Below are 14,386 nucleotides of genomic sequence, written 5' to 3'. Positions count from 1 at the left end.
GCCAAAGAATGGAATGGGACTCTAGAAAATACCCACAAGCACCACATTCTTTTAACGTTTGAGTTTGGGGCCAAAGGGCTTTAGGGCTGGGAGGGGTTAGGGTATGCCTGTGTGTTTTAATGGGGGTGTGAGATGCTGATAAATCAGTGCTCACCCTGTGGTCAGGTTACCACCACAGAAATGTGCATTTCTTCCACAGGACATCATTTAAAGCATCACATACAAGAAAACTTAAGTGCATACAATATTAATCTGCAAAACCCTGTGTTTGACATACTAAACGAGATGTTTTGCACTGCTGTTTAAACTTTAACATAACAGAACATTTTCCACTTTCCAACTCTATGAATATTACAGCGGTGACTTAAAGGGAGAAATCATGATTTTCTTGACGCAAAGGTTGGAGTCTCTGAAGTCTACAAGTCTGCTTTCTGCACCTCAAGATTCGCTCTGGAATGTCATGTGACGTCATGTATTTGGGATCGGGTTTCCTCTGGCTAAAAGATCCGGTCCACGAAATGATCCGCGACACCAGCTGCATGTGCCTTCCTTAATCATATTTTTAGAGTCTGTATTCTTTATATCACAACTGTTCCAATTTTAACACTATCATCCTGAAATAAAAACAGTAAACAACATTTAAATGCTCCTATAGACAGTCCAACTCGTTAAGATTCGATTCAATAAAACGATTCAACGATTCTTTCAGTCATGACTTAATTCATCACGTGAGGCTTCTGCTTCGCCTGTGCGTTGAAAAAACGGTGATAAAATTAACCTGTAAACAATTCCATTACGTGTTTCTTGTAATACACATCTTATCTGTCTGTGTGAGTGTATTTGTACATATATCAAACATGTCTCTTATTAAAGTAACTTTCGTCCCACAAGTCAAATCCTCAGTATGCTTCAAACACGTTACTGTTAGTTTTATATAGTTTCTCGGGTTCAGTTAGTTTTTATAAAGAACTGAACGGACTGATCCAGTCCCATTAAAGAACGAATCATTCTTGTGAACCGGTTCAATTGAATCATTGAAACGATTCAACTCAAAAGAACGCTTTTCTACAATGCAAGTTCAAACAGTTTCCTATTAGAACGCTTCTCTGAATACAAGTGTATGTTATTTTGATAGTGAGGAGAATGAAACTGAATTTTATCTATACAATAGACAACATACGTCAAGCTCATTTCAGTGATGTAACAATCCAGCCATTATTACGAAATTATTCGTGTGACGCTTAAGCAAACAACTTGTTGCTGGGAATTGACGTGTCAGTTCCCAAAGGTTATATAGGTAAAGGCATATGAATGCAATATGTTGATACAAAAAAATAGTGTTGATAATTTTTTTTTATAATGAATCGGGTTCGAATTCCAGAATTTTCCAAAGGAAATGCAGTGTAGGCTACATAATCACAATAGCGAATAAAAGCCTCCCCTGTTTATCAATTTATTTAATTTCGATAAAGCAGCGTTAATAATGATTACGAATGATTTTTTTCCTGCATAAAAAGTAGGCTCTACAAGATGCACATAACTTAACAATTGAAGTATTCACTAGTGAAACACTGCTGTCAAAGCAGACAAAGATAAAAGTAAAGTAAACAAGCTCCTGAACGAACTAAGTTTCGTTTAGGTTTCGTTTCGTTTTTCATTCAATTCAAGACTTCCCTTTCCCATCAGAGAGTCAGCCGGCTCGCGCTTTTCTGCAGCTTCAAACTTTGCGAAACGGTCTCTCAGAGCTCTTGGGAAAATCACATCACGGCGTTAATATTTTGACCAAAACTCGTCTGCTTACCTCGGATTCAGTCAGTCTTGCTTATTAACACGTTAGTCCCTAAATGCTCGTAACAGAAAGCATGTCATTCCGTCGCTGCGAAGTCCACGGTGGACCAGACCAGACCAGTGTGGAATTCGGTAATGTCAAATATGTGGAAGCGCACGTGGGGGTGTAGAAGTTTACCGTATAACACCGAATACTGTCCCGTACCATTCCATCAGTCACCGGAATCATAACTGATAATGAAGACAAAAGAGGATGTTAAGACTCTTAGGATAGGCGAGGCCAACTGGTTGGTGTTGTGTAATAAATCCATGCATAAATAAATAAATGTTTAACTGTACTTAATAAATTTCAAACTGTAACTTCAATAATAATATTAATAATAATAAATATAATTATCTAAATATACAATTGATGTAAAACTCATCAAAACTCAGCTTTGTCCACAAACTTATTAAGTTCCTCTTTGCCCTTTCAACATCCTCAAACATGATACACAGGATTTTGTTTAGGACTAAGATATCTCGTAAAAATCCATAATGATGTAAATTATCTATAATTTCAATCTCATATCCGATGGCCACACAAACGGTGTCATAACCGTACAGTAATTATTGTAATGTTATATACATCGAAATGCATGATATTCTAAACTCATGATTTAAACTAAGAGACTTTTCCTAATTTGTGGGCCAAATTAAACTTTTTACAACTCGTTATAATTATGTGATTAACATTAACAGTACATACGAGTGAAAACCTACATTTTAGGCTTTAGTTGAAATGCTAGCCCATGTAATTAGGTTTTTAAAGTTTCATATATTTCTATGGAAGTAGGGTAATCAGTGTGAAAAGAAAAGGTGATCATATTGTAAAAGAGAAACTACAGCGCCACTTAGTGGTCATTAGCATTAGTACAGTGATCAGCTCTCATATTTCAGAGATTTGTAAACAGACTGGGATTATGCCATGCTTTATCAGGACATTAACCATGAAGCATATAATATCACACAAAGGACCATTTTAAAACGAGCAGAATTATCAAGATGAATACTGTTGTGTATGTTATATGAATCTATAACAAGAACTGTAGTATTAGTAGAAGTAATAGCAGTTGTAGTAAAATCATTAAAATAGCATAAGGTGTAGTACTTTCACTGTTGGGCTGACATATGTCTGATATACAGTACATTCCAGTGTGACGTATGTAAACAACTGTTATATGACAGAACGTGAGGAACATTTCAAAATAAAAGACACCGCCTACCATCAAAATACAGTACAGGAGGGAAAACATAAAAATCAACTTCAGATGTCGTTTACTTAAAAACTTGCGTTCTTTTCGGTGTATTCAAAATAGTAAATAGTAGTAAATAGTAGTAGATAGACGACAAATAATAGCATATATCAACTTACAAACGATGGCTTCAGAGTTCTCATACCTGAGGACTTTTAATGTAAAATCTGCAGTGATTTCTAAACCACTCTCTGGGGTCAGATGAGGTATTACAACACCATACAGTCAGTCACTATGTCAACTCTGAGACCGGTATAGTTGCATGAGTTTCTTGTGGTCTTTCAACTGGAAGTATAATTATAATGCGGCCCTTTTCGATCGTGGCGATTTTACTGTCAGTTGCAGCTGCTTATTATATTTATCTGCCTCTGCCCAGCACTATATCAGAGCCATGGAAACTCATGTTTATGGATTCTATATTGCGTGGTGTAATGCATGTGGTAAGCTTTGCATTTGTTTCCGTTGTATAATATATAGGCTCCATTATACAAATATGCATAATTATCAATTAAATGTTGATACAATATTTAAACATGATTAAAAAAAATCGTGAAATGCATTGTCAAAGTTTAACGTCATAGCTTAATTAAGAAAAGAAGATAATACAAACAAATTTAATAAAAACTAAACTAACATTCTATATATTTTTTTTCTAGCAATAATGTTGGAAAGGAAAAATAAGGAAAATAAAAAATTGTCAATTTTTTTCGAAGAATCTATAAAATATATATTTTTCTAACAACAAATAAAAAGCTAAGAAGTTAAGACGTTGTCTATATGTTTAAAAATATTTTAAAAATATTTGATCATTTATTTCACTATTTTATTTTTACTTAAATTGATTGAAAATCATTTCAAAAGAGTTGTTATTTTCAATAAATCTTGTATTATTTTAATTGTTGACCTCTAAAAGCTAATATCACCAAACAGTTTTTGTGTTTAAATTTACCATATATGCTTGGTTAATCTCATGCTTAATCAAAAATCTAATAGCTCTCAATAATACAAATTAAAGACGTGGAATTTGAGCCTGTAATGCTTAAAAAAAAACCTTCCTGTGTCCCTTCAGAATTAAAAAAAAAAATTCTTAAAGAGATTTGCTGACCCTTGGAGAGTGTTTAATAATCCCGCTCTCTGATCCCTCTAACTTGTCTTTTTTTCCATAGAGCTTTTTAGCTCACAATCTTGGACTGAGTCGACCTTTTGATATTGCAAAGTATGCTGCATCATGGGATGAAATAAAGGGTCCACAGTCCAGCCCAGTAATCCGGGTCACAGAAACGTCATTTGGAGGAGTGCAGGCGCAAGTGTTCGAGTCCACAGCAGCAGACCAAGAACCACCTTTGAAAAGAGGTGTGGTCTATTTCCACGGAGGTGGATGGACACTCGGCAGTGGAAGTAAGTGAAAATGCATGTGATTTCATATAAATAAATGTTTTTTCTGTTTTGGATATTTTACACAGAAGGAGTGAGATAATAAAAAAAAATTATATTTTATTAGTAACTTTGGTTCCCTTTTTCTTTAAAGAGATGCAAACGTATTTCCTTCAGTGCTGGTCTATGGCTGAAGAGTTGGATGCAGTTGTAATATCAATTGAGTAAGCAATTCTCTACTGTATAATTTATTGCTACATCCATTTAGAGCTGTAATTACATCAATTACCAACTGTCACTTAACATATAATTTGTATGTTCAGGTACACGCTGGCCCCGGAGGCACGTTTCCCAGATCAGTATAACGAAGCCATTCAGGCCTCCAAACACATCCTGACAGCCGAGGTGTTGAGTCGGTACTCCATAGACCCGAAACGAGTGGCTGTGTCAGGGGACAGCGCCGGTGCCAATCTGGCCGCTGCTGTGGTGCAACAGGTGTGAGAAATAACTGCAAATGAATTTCACTCTATTTGCTGAATGATGTCACATACTGTCATATTATGTTTATTTTGAGGTGATGGGTCCAAAAATAATGCCCGTTTTGGTCTAGCATGTCACACTTTCCTAAAAAATATGATTTGTTTTATAGGATTTTTTGTTTCAACAGCCATTTGTAAGGTGAAGATTACAAAATCACTAGAAAAAAATGAACAATGGTTCCTAACTATTTGATCTGTTCTAAGCTGATTTCATTCTGATTCAATTCTGATCTTAATTTTGATTGAAGGTAGGAATTATGGCCAGTGACAAGAAGAAAATGCAAAGATGACTTGTGTAGAAAGCTTACTACATCCAAAAAGTGACAGAAAATGACACACACACATTTATTCCCCTTTATTCCCCGCTCTGATGCTCGGTTTGAACTTCAGCAAGTCGTCTTCACCACATCTAGATGCCTAAATGCATTGAGTTGCTGCCATGTGATTGGCTGACTAGCTATTTGTGTTAGCAAGCAATTAAATAGGTGTACTTAATAAAGTAGCTGGTTATGTATATATATATATATATATACTGTATATATATATATATATATATATATATATATATATATATATATATATATATATATATATATATATATATATATATACATTTTTTTAGATATGTATTGTTTGTTTATATAAATTTCTTCAATATTGAATGGATACATATAGTATTGATATAGTATATAGAGAATTTTCAGTTTTATTTTGCAAAAAAAAAAAACAACAACCTTTGCGATGATATTTTTTCTGCACATAAGCAGATTTTTTTCAAGGTGCATGCTGTGTTTTCATTACTAAGGAAAAGTAATATTTTGTCTCTCTTCTCACAGATGGCTTTGGACAATAGTGCTTCTATTAAGTTCAAAGTTCAGGCACTTCTCTACCCTGTGCTTCAGGCCTTGGACTTCAACACCCCCTCGTACCAGCAGAACGGCCACATTCCCATCCTGCACCGTCCACTCATGGCTCGCTTTTGGCTTGAGTACCTAAACGGGGATCCAAGACTTGTTACATCTTTACTGGCAAACAACCACTCAATCTCAACTCCAAGCCAGGAGATAGCAGCGGCCAAAGCCAAGACCAACTGGACCAAGCTTCTTCCGGTGGCCTTCCAGAAGAGCTATAAACCTGTGTTTCCGCTTCACGGCGACCCAAAGCTGCTGGAGAAGCTGCCAGGGCTGCTGGATGTGAGAGCATCGCCTCTACTAGCTGAAACAGAAGTGCTGAAGGCCGTGCCGCCCGCTTACATCATGACCTGTGAGCATGACGTGCTGAGAGACGACGGACTCATGTACGCCACACGACTGGAGGAGGCCGGAGTCCACGTCACTGTTGATCATGTTGAAGATGGCTTCCATGGATGCCTCAGTTTCGCTTTTGGACCCTTTCGGTTTTCTGTAGGCTTTCGAAGTTTTAGGAGTTATATCCTCTGGTTGAAGGAGAACCTCTAGCAGATGTTTTTTTTTTTTTGGTGGGTGGGTGGGTGGGGTATTATGTTATGGTATTAATCATTTTGATTTCAAACATTAACCAATGGTTTTTAGACTTAAAATACTGTGCAACATGTCAATGCAATAGATTATGACAAGCACACTGATCAAGCCCAAAACTATTGAAACTATGTTTCAGTAACAATACACAATTGTTTTCGTAGCAGTGGGTTTATAGTGGATGTAATGCAGGATAATCCAGATTACACAAAGGGTTTTTTTTGATTGTGAACCCATCCCTATTAGTTCTGTCATGGAAATTATTTTATTGATAATATTTTATGTAAAAATCCGCAGAGTGTGACCGAAACAAATTGTCAATTTCTATTAAAAATATATAAATAAATAAAAAACATGAAAATGAATACATATAAATTATAAAAGTATTAAAAATGACTTACAATGTAATTTTTATATTAATCTGCAGTGACAAAAAATAGACAATGTCTATTGAATATATATATATATATATATATATATTAGTATTAAGAATGACCAGTTAGACAGTAATTGTTTTAAAAATATACAAATACATATATATAAATCACAAATGTTAAAACAAGCCCATGCAAAAAAAAAAAAAAAAAAAAAAAAAAAACAACAAGTAAAAAACGAAACGTGTAAAACAAGACACTAGTTTCAACACACTGTAGTTCTCATATTTCTCAGTTAATGAGCAGATGGGAAGACAAGACAGTTCATGTCTTTCACACTCAAGACTTGCAGCGGTATACATTTTTATTTATGCGTGCACACACAAGCATGCAATTGTGCTCTCTGCACTAGTTTTGTGCAGCTGCATCTAGGCATCACCAGGCCTCAAGAAGTAGACTCATTTCTTACCGAGTGATAGATACATTCTGAATGCATGAGTTTATTTCCTTGGGAAATAAACCATTACTGTACTCTGATTTTCAGAGCAGAATCTGTGAAACAGCATATGGGAAAGTAAATGTAAATGTAATATAAATGAATTTTAACACTCAAACAATTTATTCAACATACAAGTGTAAAAAAAAGTGTAAAATTCATGGATAAGTTTACCACAAAAAATAATTTGCTTTATGCACAAAATGAGTTCCGTTCCACCTCCTCAGGCCATACTGTATCTCTGTTTGGGACTGTTTATGCTGTCAGTACATTTCATATTTACACTTCAATTCTACTGTATGATCAACATGGATGTAAAATGAGTACAATGTAATATTTGTTGTTACATTATGTATGAGTATGTATGATATTCCAAAATCATGAATCATGAAAATGAAGAGACAAATCAGAAGTCTTACTTGTGCATTTCTTAAAAGTGTAAAATAGCTTGACTGGAATTCATAATGAAAACACTATATAATACTATATATTCACTCAAAGTTGTTTGTGCAAGGTACACATGCAACCAACAGAGCATGAAGATTTCAAAATAAAAGTATATCTCTCCATGCTGAATCCAGTGGAGGGGAAAAACAATTAGAACAACTTCTGACATTATCGTGCTGCTTATTAAAAAGGTTACAAATACAAATGTAAAATTTATTTAAATTTCACGTTTTTCTTTTGTGTTATTTAACAACATTAAAATAATTTACTAGTAGCTATGTGCACTTAACTGATCAAAAAAAAAATTGGAGGCAATAAATGTGAAGCCATTGACAGATAAAATGTGACCCTGGACCACAAAACTAGTCTTAAGTTGCAGGGGTGTATTTGTAGCAATAGCCCAAAATACAACTGTATGGGTCAAAATGATAGATTTTGCTTTTATGCCAGAAATCATTAGGGTATTAAGTAAAGATCATGTTCCATGAAGATATTTCGTAAATTTCCTATTGTGAATATATAAAAACTTAAATACTTTAACCTTATTAGGATTATGCATTGCTAAGAAATTCACTTAGACAGCTTTAAAGGCCATTTTCTATATATACTTATATATATATATATATATATATATATATATATATATATATATATATATATATATATATATATATAAAGCTCAGATTTTCAAATATTTGTATCTAGGGTTTATAAATCTCAATTATGAAGAATAGACCTTTATGACTGGTTTTGTGGTTCAGGGCCACAAATCACTAATAAAAACTGCAGTCAAAGGTAAACAACCACTTATGGACTTAAGGACTTTTAACATAAAAAACCTGCTGTGATTTCATAATTTCTACTATCTGAAAGGAAATCAGGTGAAGTGTCATACGTGCAGTCACTATATGAACACTGACGTTTGTGCTGCGAGTGATTTAATGCTCCTTTAACACAATTAATAATGCGGCCCATTTTGATTGGGGTGGTTTTAGTGTCAGTTGCAGCTGCATATTATATTTATCTGCCTCTGCCCAGCACTATATCAGAGCCATGGAAACTCATGATTTCAGACGCAATGATGCGTAGCATGATGAAGTTGGTAAGATTTTGTATTAACCCTCTGGGCCTCATCGTTTAGGGGTCACAAAGCCTTGTTGAGATGTAATTTTTTTAAGGAAAATCAGTGTAATAGATTTTTGTTAAATAATATTTTGTATTATTATTTAGAATTTTGAGGGGATTTTATGATACTATGCAACATTTATACAATTTGAATGAGCTACTTTTTCCTATTAGAATTAATATATTTTTTTATTATTATTATTATTTTCCAATAAATGCAACTTTTCATGTTAAAACAGAGTGAAAGCATTTCAAATCCATTTTTTGAAGTGAAAATTGTGCCATCTGGTGGCATAAAAATACAAATGAAAACTTGTGTAATGTCATGTAAACTCCTGTATAATTCCCTAACGAGTCCCATTTTTTAGACATAATTTCTTAATTTTATTAGGATTTACTTTTAGATATACATTTAGACATTCTAAAAGACAACTTTTTGTCAAGGTTTAGATATTCTTGGTTAGAAAAATATCAGGTTTTGTAGATTTTGATTCAGTCATTGAATATTCTCAAAATTTGCTCTGTTGCGTTCTTTCTGTGAGTGTGTGTGTGGGATAGAGAGAGAGAGAGAGAGAGAGAGAGAGAGAGAGAGAGAGAGAAAGAGAGAGAAAGAAAGATAAAGAGGGAGAGAGTATTTTTTCATTCATTCGTTTTATTTCAAATATTCTAAAGAAAATTGCTCTGTTGCAGTCTTACCGGTTCATTTCTCTCTCTCTCTCGCCGTGTGTGTGTGTTGGGGGGGAGGGTCTATTTTGCATATTTTAGAGAGTCACCCCTTGATTGCTGTGCACTTTTTTCTGCACAGTGGCTCATTTTTAGTTTGTACCACCAAAAGATTCTCTGAGTTTTCCTTTTCCATTCATTTCCTATGTTGGTCATAGGAAGTGTGACTTTTTTTTGGACCCTTTAACATATAAATATACATTTTTTAATGACCAAAGAGGCCCAGAGAGTTCAAATATTTATATATAAATGCTTTTACTTTAGCATATAGAATTCCACTTAAGTATCACCATTTATGGAATAAGAGATCTTCTGACAGAAAACCTTTCTCTCTCTCTCGCAGGGTTTCTTAGCTCATGATCTTGGACTGGCTTCGCCATTTGGGTTGGTAAAATACTTCTCGGCTTGGACGGATGCAAAAATTGACGAGTCCAGCCCAAGCGTCCGAGTCACAGAGGCGTCTTTTGGCGGAGTGAAAGCACTGGTGTTTGAGTCCACTGCTGCAGGCCAGGAACAGAGCTTTAAAAGAGGCGTGGTCTATTTCCACGGAGGAGGGTGGACACTCTGCAGTACAAGTATATGATAGTTTACTGTTTTATATATTCAATATGCATATGATTTCATGCAAATGAAGGATTTTGTTGAATCGGTCGAGAGAAATAGGTTTGCTCAGCAGTCTCGATGCGCCCTCACGTGGTCGAGCAAGGAAACACTTCTCAGATATTATTTAAACTTTTGTTGTGACACTTTTAGTGATATTATCTATGATTTTTACCTCTTCAACTGCTCTCTCTCTGTTTTATAGAGATGGAACCATTTTTCCGTCAGTGCATGACTACGGCTGAGGAGCTGAATGCAGTCGTAATATCTGTCGAGTATGCAATTTCCTAGGTCTTTCCGAAGGTCTTTGTATTATTAAATGAGCGGTTTACCTGATTACTTTTTTATATCTTATTTGAATTGTATTTTCAGGTACAGATTGGCACCGGATGCACGGTTTCCAGACCAGTATGATGATGTTTTTCAGGCCTCCAAACACATCCTGACAGCCGAGGTGTTGAGTCGGTACTCCATAGACCCGAGGAGGGTGGCTGTGTCCGGGGACAGCGCCGGAGGAAACCTGGCCGCTGCTGTGGCACAACAGGTGTGAGAAACTCAAGCGTCAATAGTCATCATTACAAATAAAGGTTTCCCATTTAGGCAAGACATTACAGGTGAATAGAGTAAAGGCTGTAACTAAAAAATATAGCAGTAAAAAAATGTTTTATGTTATGCTAAAATATGAACATTTTGCATGATCTAATTAAATATGCACTCATTTGCATACATTTCCAGAACTGAAATCTGAACATTTTTAAAGGGATTTTGGATATCTATTTGTATCGAGTGAATTATATTTGAACAAACGCCTCTGTAAAAACCTTCACCATATAAATTTGGAGAAAAAAGTCAATTGCAATTGAAATCTGCAGACGCAAATAGATAAATTTATAAAAGAAATGAACACTAAAATGTGTGTGTTTTGGATGTTTTTTTTCCCAAAAATCGGAAAGAAGACAGATGATGGAAGCAAAATAGCCCAAAGTATCAAGATGTTTATAGTGTCAGTATGCTTATTAATCGTACGCTTCATTATGACGTCATCATCATGATCATGAATGAGAAAATTATTGAGAAGTTTTTTTTGTAAAAATGCTTTAAATGAATAATTTAGAGTATATGTTTAAACTTTTAAATGTTTTAGATTTTTAATTAACTATAATTAATGATTCATATATATATATATATATATGGTTAAACTTTATTTACCATGTATGTGACAAATAAAAATCTTGAATCTTGAATCTTTTAAGGTGTCCTTGTTACACTGTTATTATAGATACTGACTAATATTAATTAACTACGTTCTTACTGTATGATTAGAGTTAAGATTAGGGTTTGACTCAGGGTTACTTGCATGTAATTATGCATAATTCATTGTTATTATAATAGCAAGTACATGTAATAAAGTGTAATATATATATATATATATATATATATATATATATATATATATATAAACTGAACAAAATACAGAATAACAACACCTAAATATTGTTAAATATGTTTTGTTTACTAGTGTGCCTAAGCATGTTGTCAAAGGTATTTATTGTAAAAGATTGCAAATGATCAAACTTTTTTTTTTTGTCTTTTTTTTGTCTTTTTTTTTTTTTGTCTCTGTTCTCACAGATTGCTTTAGACAGTAGCATTCCTATTAAATTTAAAGTTCAGGCGCTGGTGTACCCAGTGCTTCAGGCCCTGGACTTCAACACCCCCTCGTACGTGCAGAATGCCAACATTCCCATCTTAGACAGGTCATTGATGGCCCGCTATTGGCTGGAGTACCTAAACGGCGAGCAGAAGCTTCTTCCTGCTTTGCTGGCAAACAACCACACAGCTCTGGATCAGGGTCAGGAGATAGCAGCGGCCAAAGCCAAGATCAACTGGACCAAGCTTCTCCCGGTGGCCTTCCAGAAGAGCTATAAACCTGTGTTTCCGCTTCACGGCGACCCAAAGCTGCTGGAGAAGCTGCCAGGGCTGCTGGATGTGAGAGCGTCGCCTCTACTAGCTGAAACAGAAGTGCTGAAGGCCGTGCCGCCCGCTTACATCATGACCTGTGAGCATGACGTGCTGAGAGACGACGGACTCATGTACGCCACACGACTGGAGGAGGCCGGAGTCCACGTCACTGTTGATCATGTTGAAGATGGCTTCCATGGATGCCTCAGTTTCGCTTTTGGACCCTTTGCATTTTCTGTTGGAAGACGAAGTCTTGGGAACTACATCCATTGGCTGAAAGAGAACCTCTAAAGACTCATATAGGCTGGGTCTATGTTAAATATATTTTAATTTTAAATTAGATTTTTTAATTTAACATGCAGTCCATAATAAAAATGCTTAAAAGTTATTTCAACAAAATCTGAACAAGCCTGCTGTTTTAGTACAGGGAATTTATTATAAATTTGTATTTAATGTCAAATGATTTATGCAGTGCAATTGGAATTTATTAACAGGTATAAAATGAACTCTAAAGTTAATGTGTATAAATACTTTAAATGCACAAGATATTATATAAATGTTCAGTTTGATAGCTTAAGTTAACACTTTTTGGATTTGCATATAAACATACTTAAATTACGTTTTGGGGTTATAATATACAAAAACAGTCAAATTAGAAATAAAATGCATAAAAAAATGAATATATATATATATAATAGAAAATAGAAAGGGTACTGATTCAAACAAAACAAGCAGTATTTACTTTTCCAAAAAGAAAGAAAAAATATTAATAGTAATTACTCAAAAAAAAATGTATGGGGAAATTAGTAATTTACATATTATTTTTGGCATGACAGAGCTTTCAGGGACAGATATCATTTTAGATGGATAGCACGTTCATAAAAATATGTTTATGCCATAAAATCTTTTCTCAGAGCGTATCATCATGTTTACATATAACTTACGCCTGTTAAAATACAACACTGCTGGGAAAATGTTCGAACTCTTGACTTGGAATTGCAACTTCTTTGGCAGTTTCTGTGCTGCTGGCAGTCAGCATTTTTAACAAAAGGGAATTTCCTAAAAACCTAGCGGAGTGGTAGTTTAGTGAAACACGAGCTGGAAGGGAGTATTTGAGGGAAGCTATCTGTCACTGTTAGCGCATGGGAAGCGCCGGGGGGAGCAGATGAGTGCGGCGGAATGCGGCTCTTGCTGTTTTTCTCACCTGTGAAACCTTCGCTTTTATTGCATCTTTTATTCTCTAACTGGAAGTGGGGGGACAATAATCAGTTTCTCTAGATGTTTTACATAAACTACCATTATTCTCAGGAAAAAGCATAAAGAAATGAACAGATCTTTGTAATACACCCTCATTTATGTCCTCTTTTCTAGCTCTTATTGTTTTGTAACCACATGCCAGTTTCCAAAATGATACTACTATCTTCTTTCAGGTATGATGAGTATGTGAGTCAGTGAAGGCTGGAATCATGTTTCTTTTGATGCTGTGCTAAAATATAGCAATTGTTTGGGAAATCATCTTGGTTATGTGATTTCTTGGCTACAAAATAAACCGCTGACAATGACTTGCTTTTCGTGAAAGATCTCACTGTTCTCCAGCACAAAACGCTAATATCTTCCAAAAAAACATCAGGGATTTTAATATGAACAATATGAACATTTCTTACTAATTAAGTCATACCAGCTGTATTATCCACATGACTTTTCTTTATAATATTCAATATATTTTAACAACGTTATGTCAAAAATATATATATTTGTATTATTTATATTGTATATATTTATGTTTTATAAAATTTGCACAAAACTTATCAGAGCCATACTATCCACAGTCATTTTATTTATGTCATTTAAATTTTGTGTTTTCATTTACTTTTGTCTCAGCATAATTTAAAATGTTTACTATTATTAACTTTTATATACATTTTATAAACACAATATTGTGCTATAGCAATGCTAAGGTACTAAGATGACAAACTGATAAATGTATACCTTGCACCTAATGTTGCGTTGATTACTTACTGAAATGAGAAGTAATTATATTGATTATATTACATTTTATTGCGGTATAAAAGAGCAACGACTAAGCCATAAACATATCTGGGTGTGTTTTTTCCCCTGAAATCACAAAATACAAAACAGAACAAAAGAACTCAGAAGAACTTGAAACAAA

General features: G+C 34.5%; 2 protein-coding genes and 1 pseudogene across 2 annotated transcripts; 2 read left to right on the top strand and 1 right to left on the bottom strand.

Moving 5' to 3' along the window:
* LOC113081530 (fibronectin type III domain-containing protein 3B-like) overlaps positions 1–1,945 on the bottom strand; it is a 45,118-nt pseudogene extending 43,173 nt beyond the window's left edge.
* A 1,356-nt stretch (positions 1,946–3,301) lies between these two features.
* On the top strand, positions 3,302–6,487 carry LOC113081533 (neutral cholesterol ester hydrolase 1-like). Its single transcript, XM_026253608.1, has 5 exons — positions 3,302–3,523; positions 4,250–4,481; positions 4,612–4,681; positions 4,781–4,952; positions 5,833–6,487. The coding sequence occupies exons 1-5, from the start codon at positions 3,386–3,388 to the stop codon at positions 6,451–6,453; spliced, it is 1,233 nt and encodes a 410-aa protein (XP_026109393.1). The 5' UTR covers positions 3,302–3,385; the 3' UTR covers positions 6,454–6,487.
* Positions 6,488–8,673: 2,186 nt separating this feature from the next.
* On the top strand, positions 8,674–13,778 carry LOC113081532 (neutral cholesterol ester hydrolase 1-like). The gene is made up of 5 exons (XM_026253607.1): positions 8,674–8,911; positions 10,001–10,232; positions 10,463–10,532; positions 10,630–10,801; positions 11,887–13,778. The coding sequence occupies exons 1-5, from the start codon at positions 8,774–8,776 to the stop codon at positions 12,505–12,507; spliced, it is 1,233 nt and encodes a 410-aa protein (XP_026109392.1). The 5' UTR covers positions 8,674–8,773; the 3' UTR covers positions 12,508–13,778.
* The last annotated feature ends 608 nt before the right edge of the window (positions 13,779–14,386 follow it).

Source organism: Carassius auratus, unplaced genomic scaffold (genome assembly GCF_003368295.1).
Source record: "Carassius auratus strain Wakin unplaced genomic scaffold, ASM336829v1 scaf_tig00034526, whole genome shotgun sequence".
Lineage (NCBI taxonomy): Eukaryota > Metazoa > Chordata > Actinopteri > Cypriniformes > Cyprinidae > Carassius > Carassius auratus.
The sequence above is the reverse complement of the archived record's forward strand: the minus strand, read 5'-3'. Positions and strand labels throughout refer to the sequence as shown.

What these genes read in the sequence shown, in the direction of transcription:
- LOC113081533 (XM_026253608.1), top strand. Translation starts at nt 3,386, where the DNA reads ATGCGGCCCTTTTCGATCGTGGCGATTTTACTGTCAGTTGCAGCTGCT. An exon ending in ATGGACACTCGGCAGTGGAA is followed by an intron (nt 4,482 to 4,611) that starts GTAAGTGAAAAT and finishes TTTTCTTTAAAG; the next exon opens with AGATGCAAACGTATTTCCTT. An exon ending in CCGCTGCTGTGGTGCAACAG is followed by an intron (nt 4,953 to 5,832) that starts GTGTGAGAAATA and finishes CTCTTCTCACAG; the next exon opens with ATGGCTTTGGACAATAGTGC.
- LOC113081532 (XM_026253607.1), top strand. Translation starts at nt 8,774, where the DNA reads ATGCGGCCCATTTTGATTGGGGTGGTTTTAGTGTCAGTTGCAGCTGCA. An exon ending in GTGGACACTCTGCAGTACAA is followed by an intron (nt 10,233 to 10,462) that starts GTATATGATAGT and finishes TCTGTTTTATAG; the next exon opens with AGATGGAACCATTTTTCCGT. An exon ending in GCAGTCGTAATATCTGTCGA is followed by an intron (nt 10,533 to 10,629) that starts GTATGCAATTTC and finishes TTGTATTTTCAG; the next exon opens with GTACAGATTGGCACCGGATG.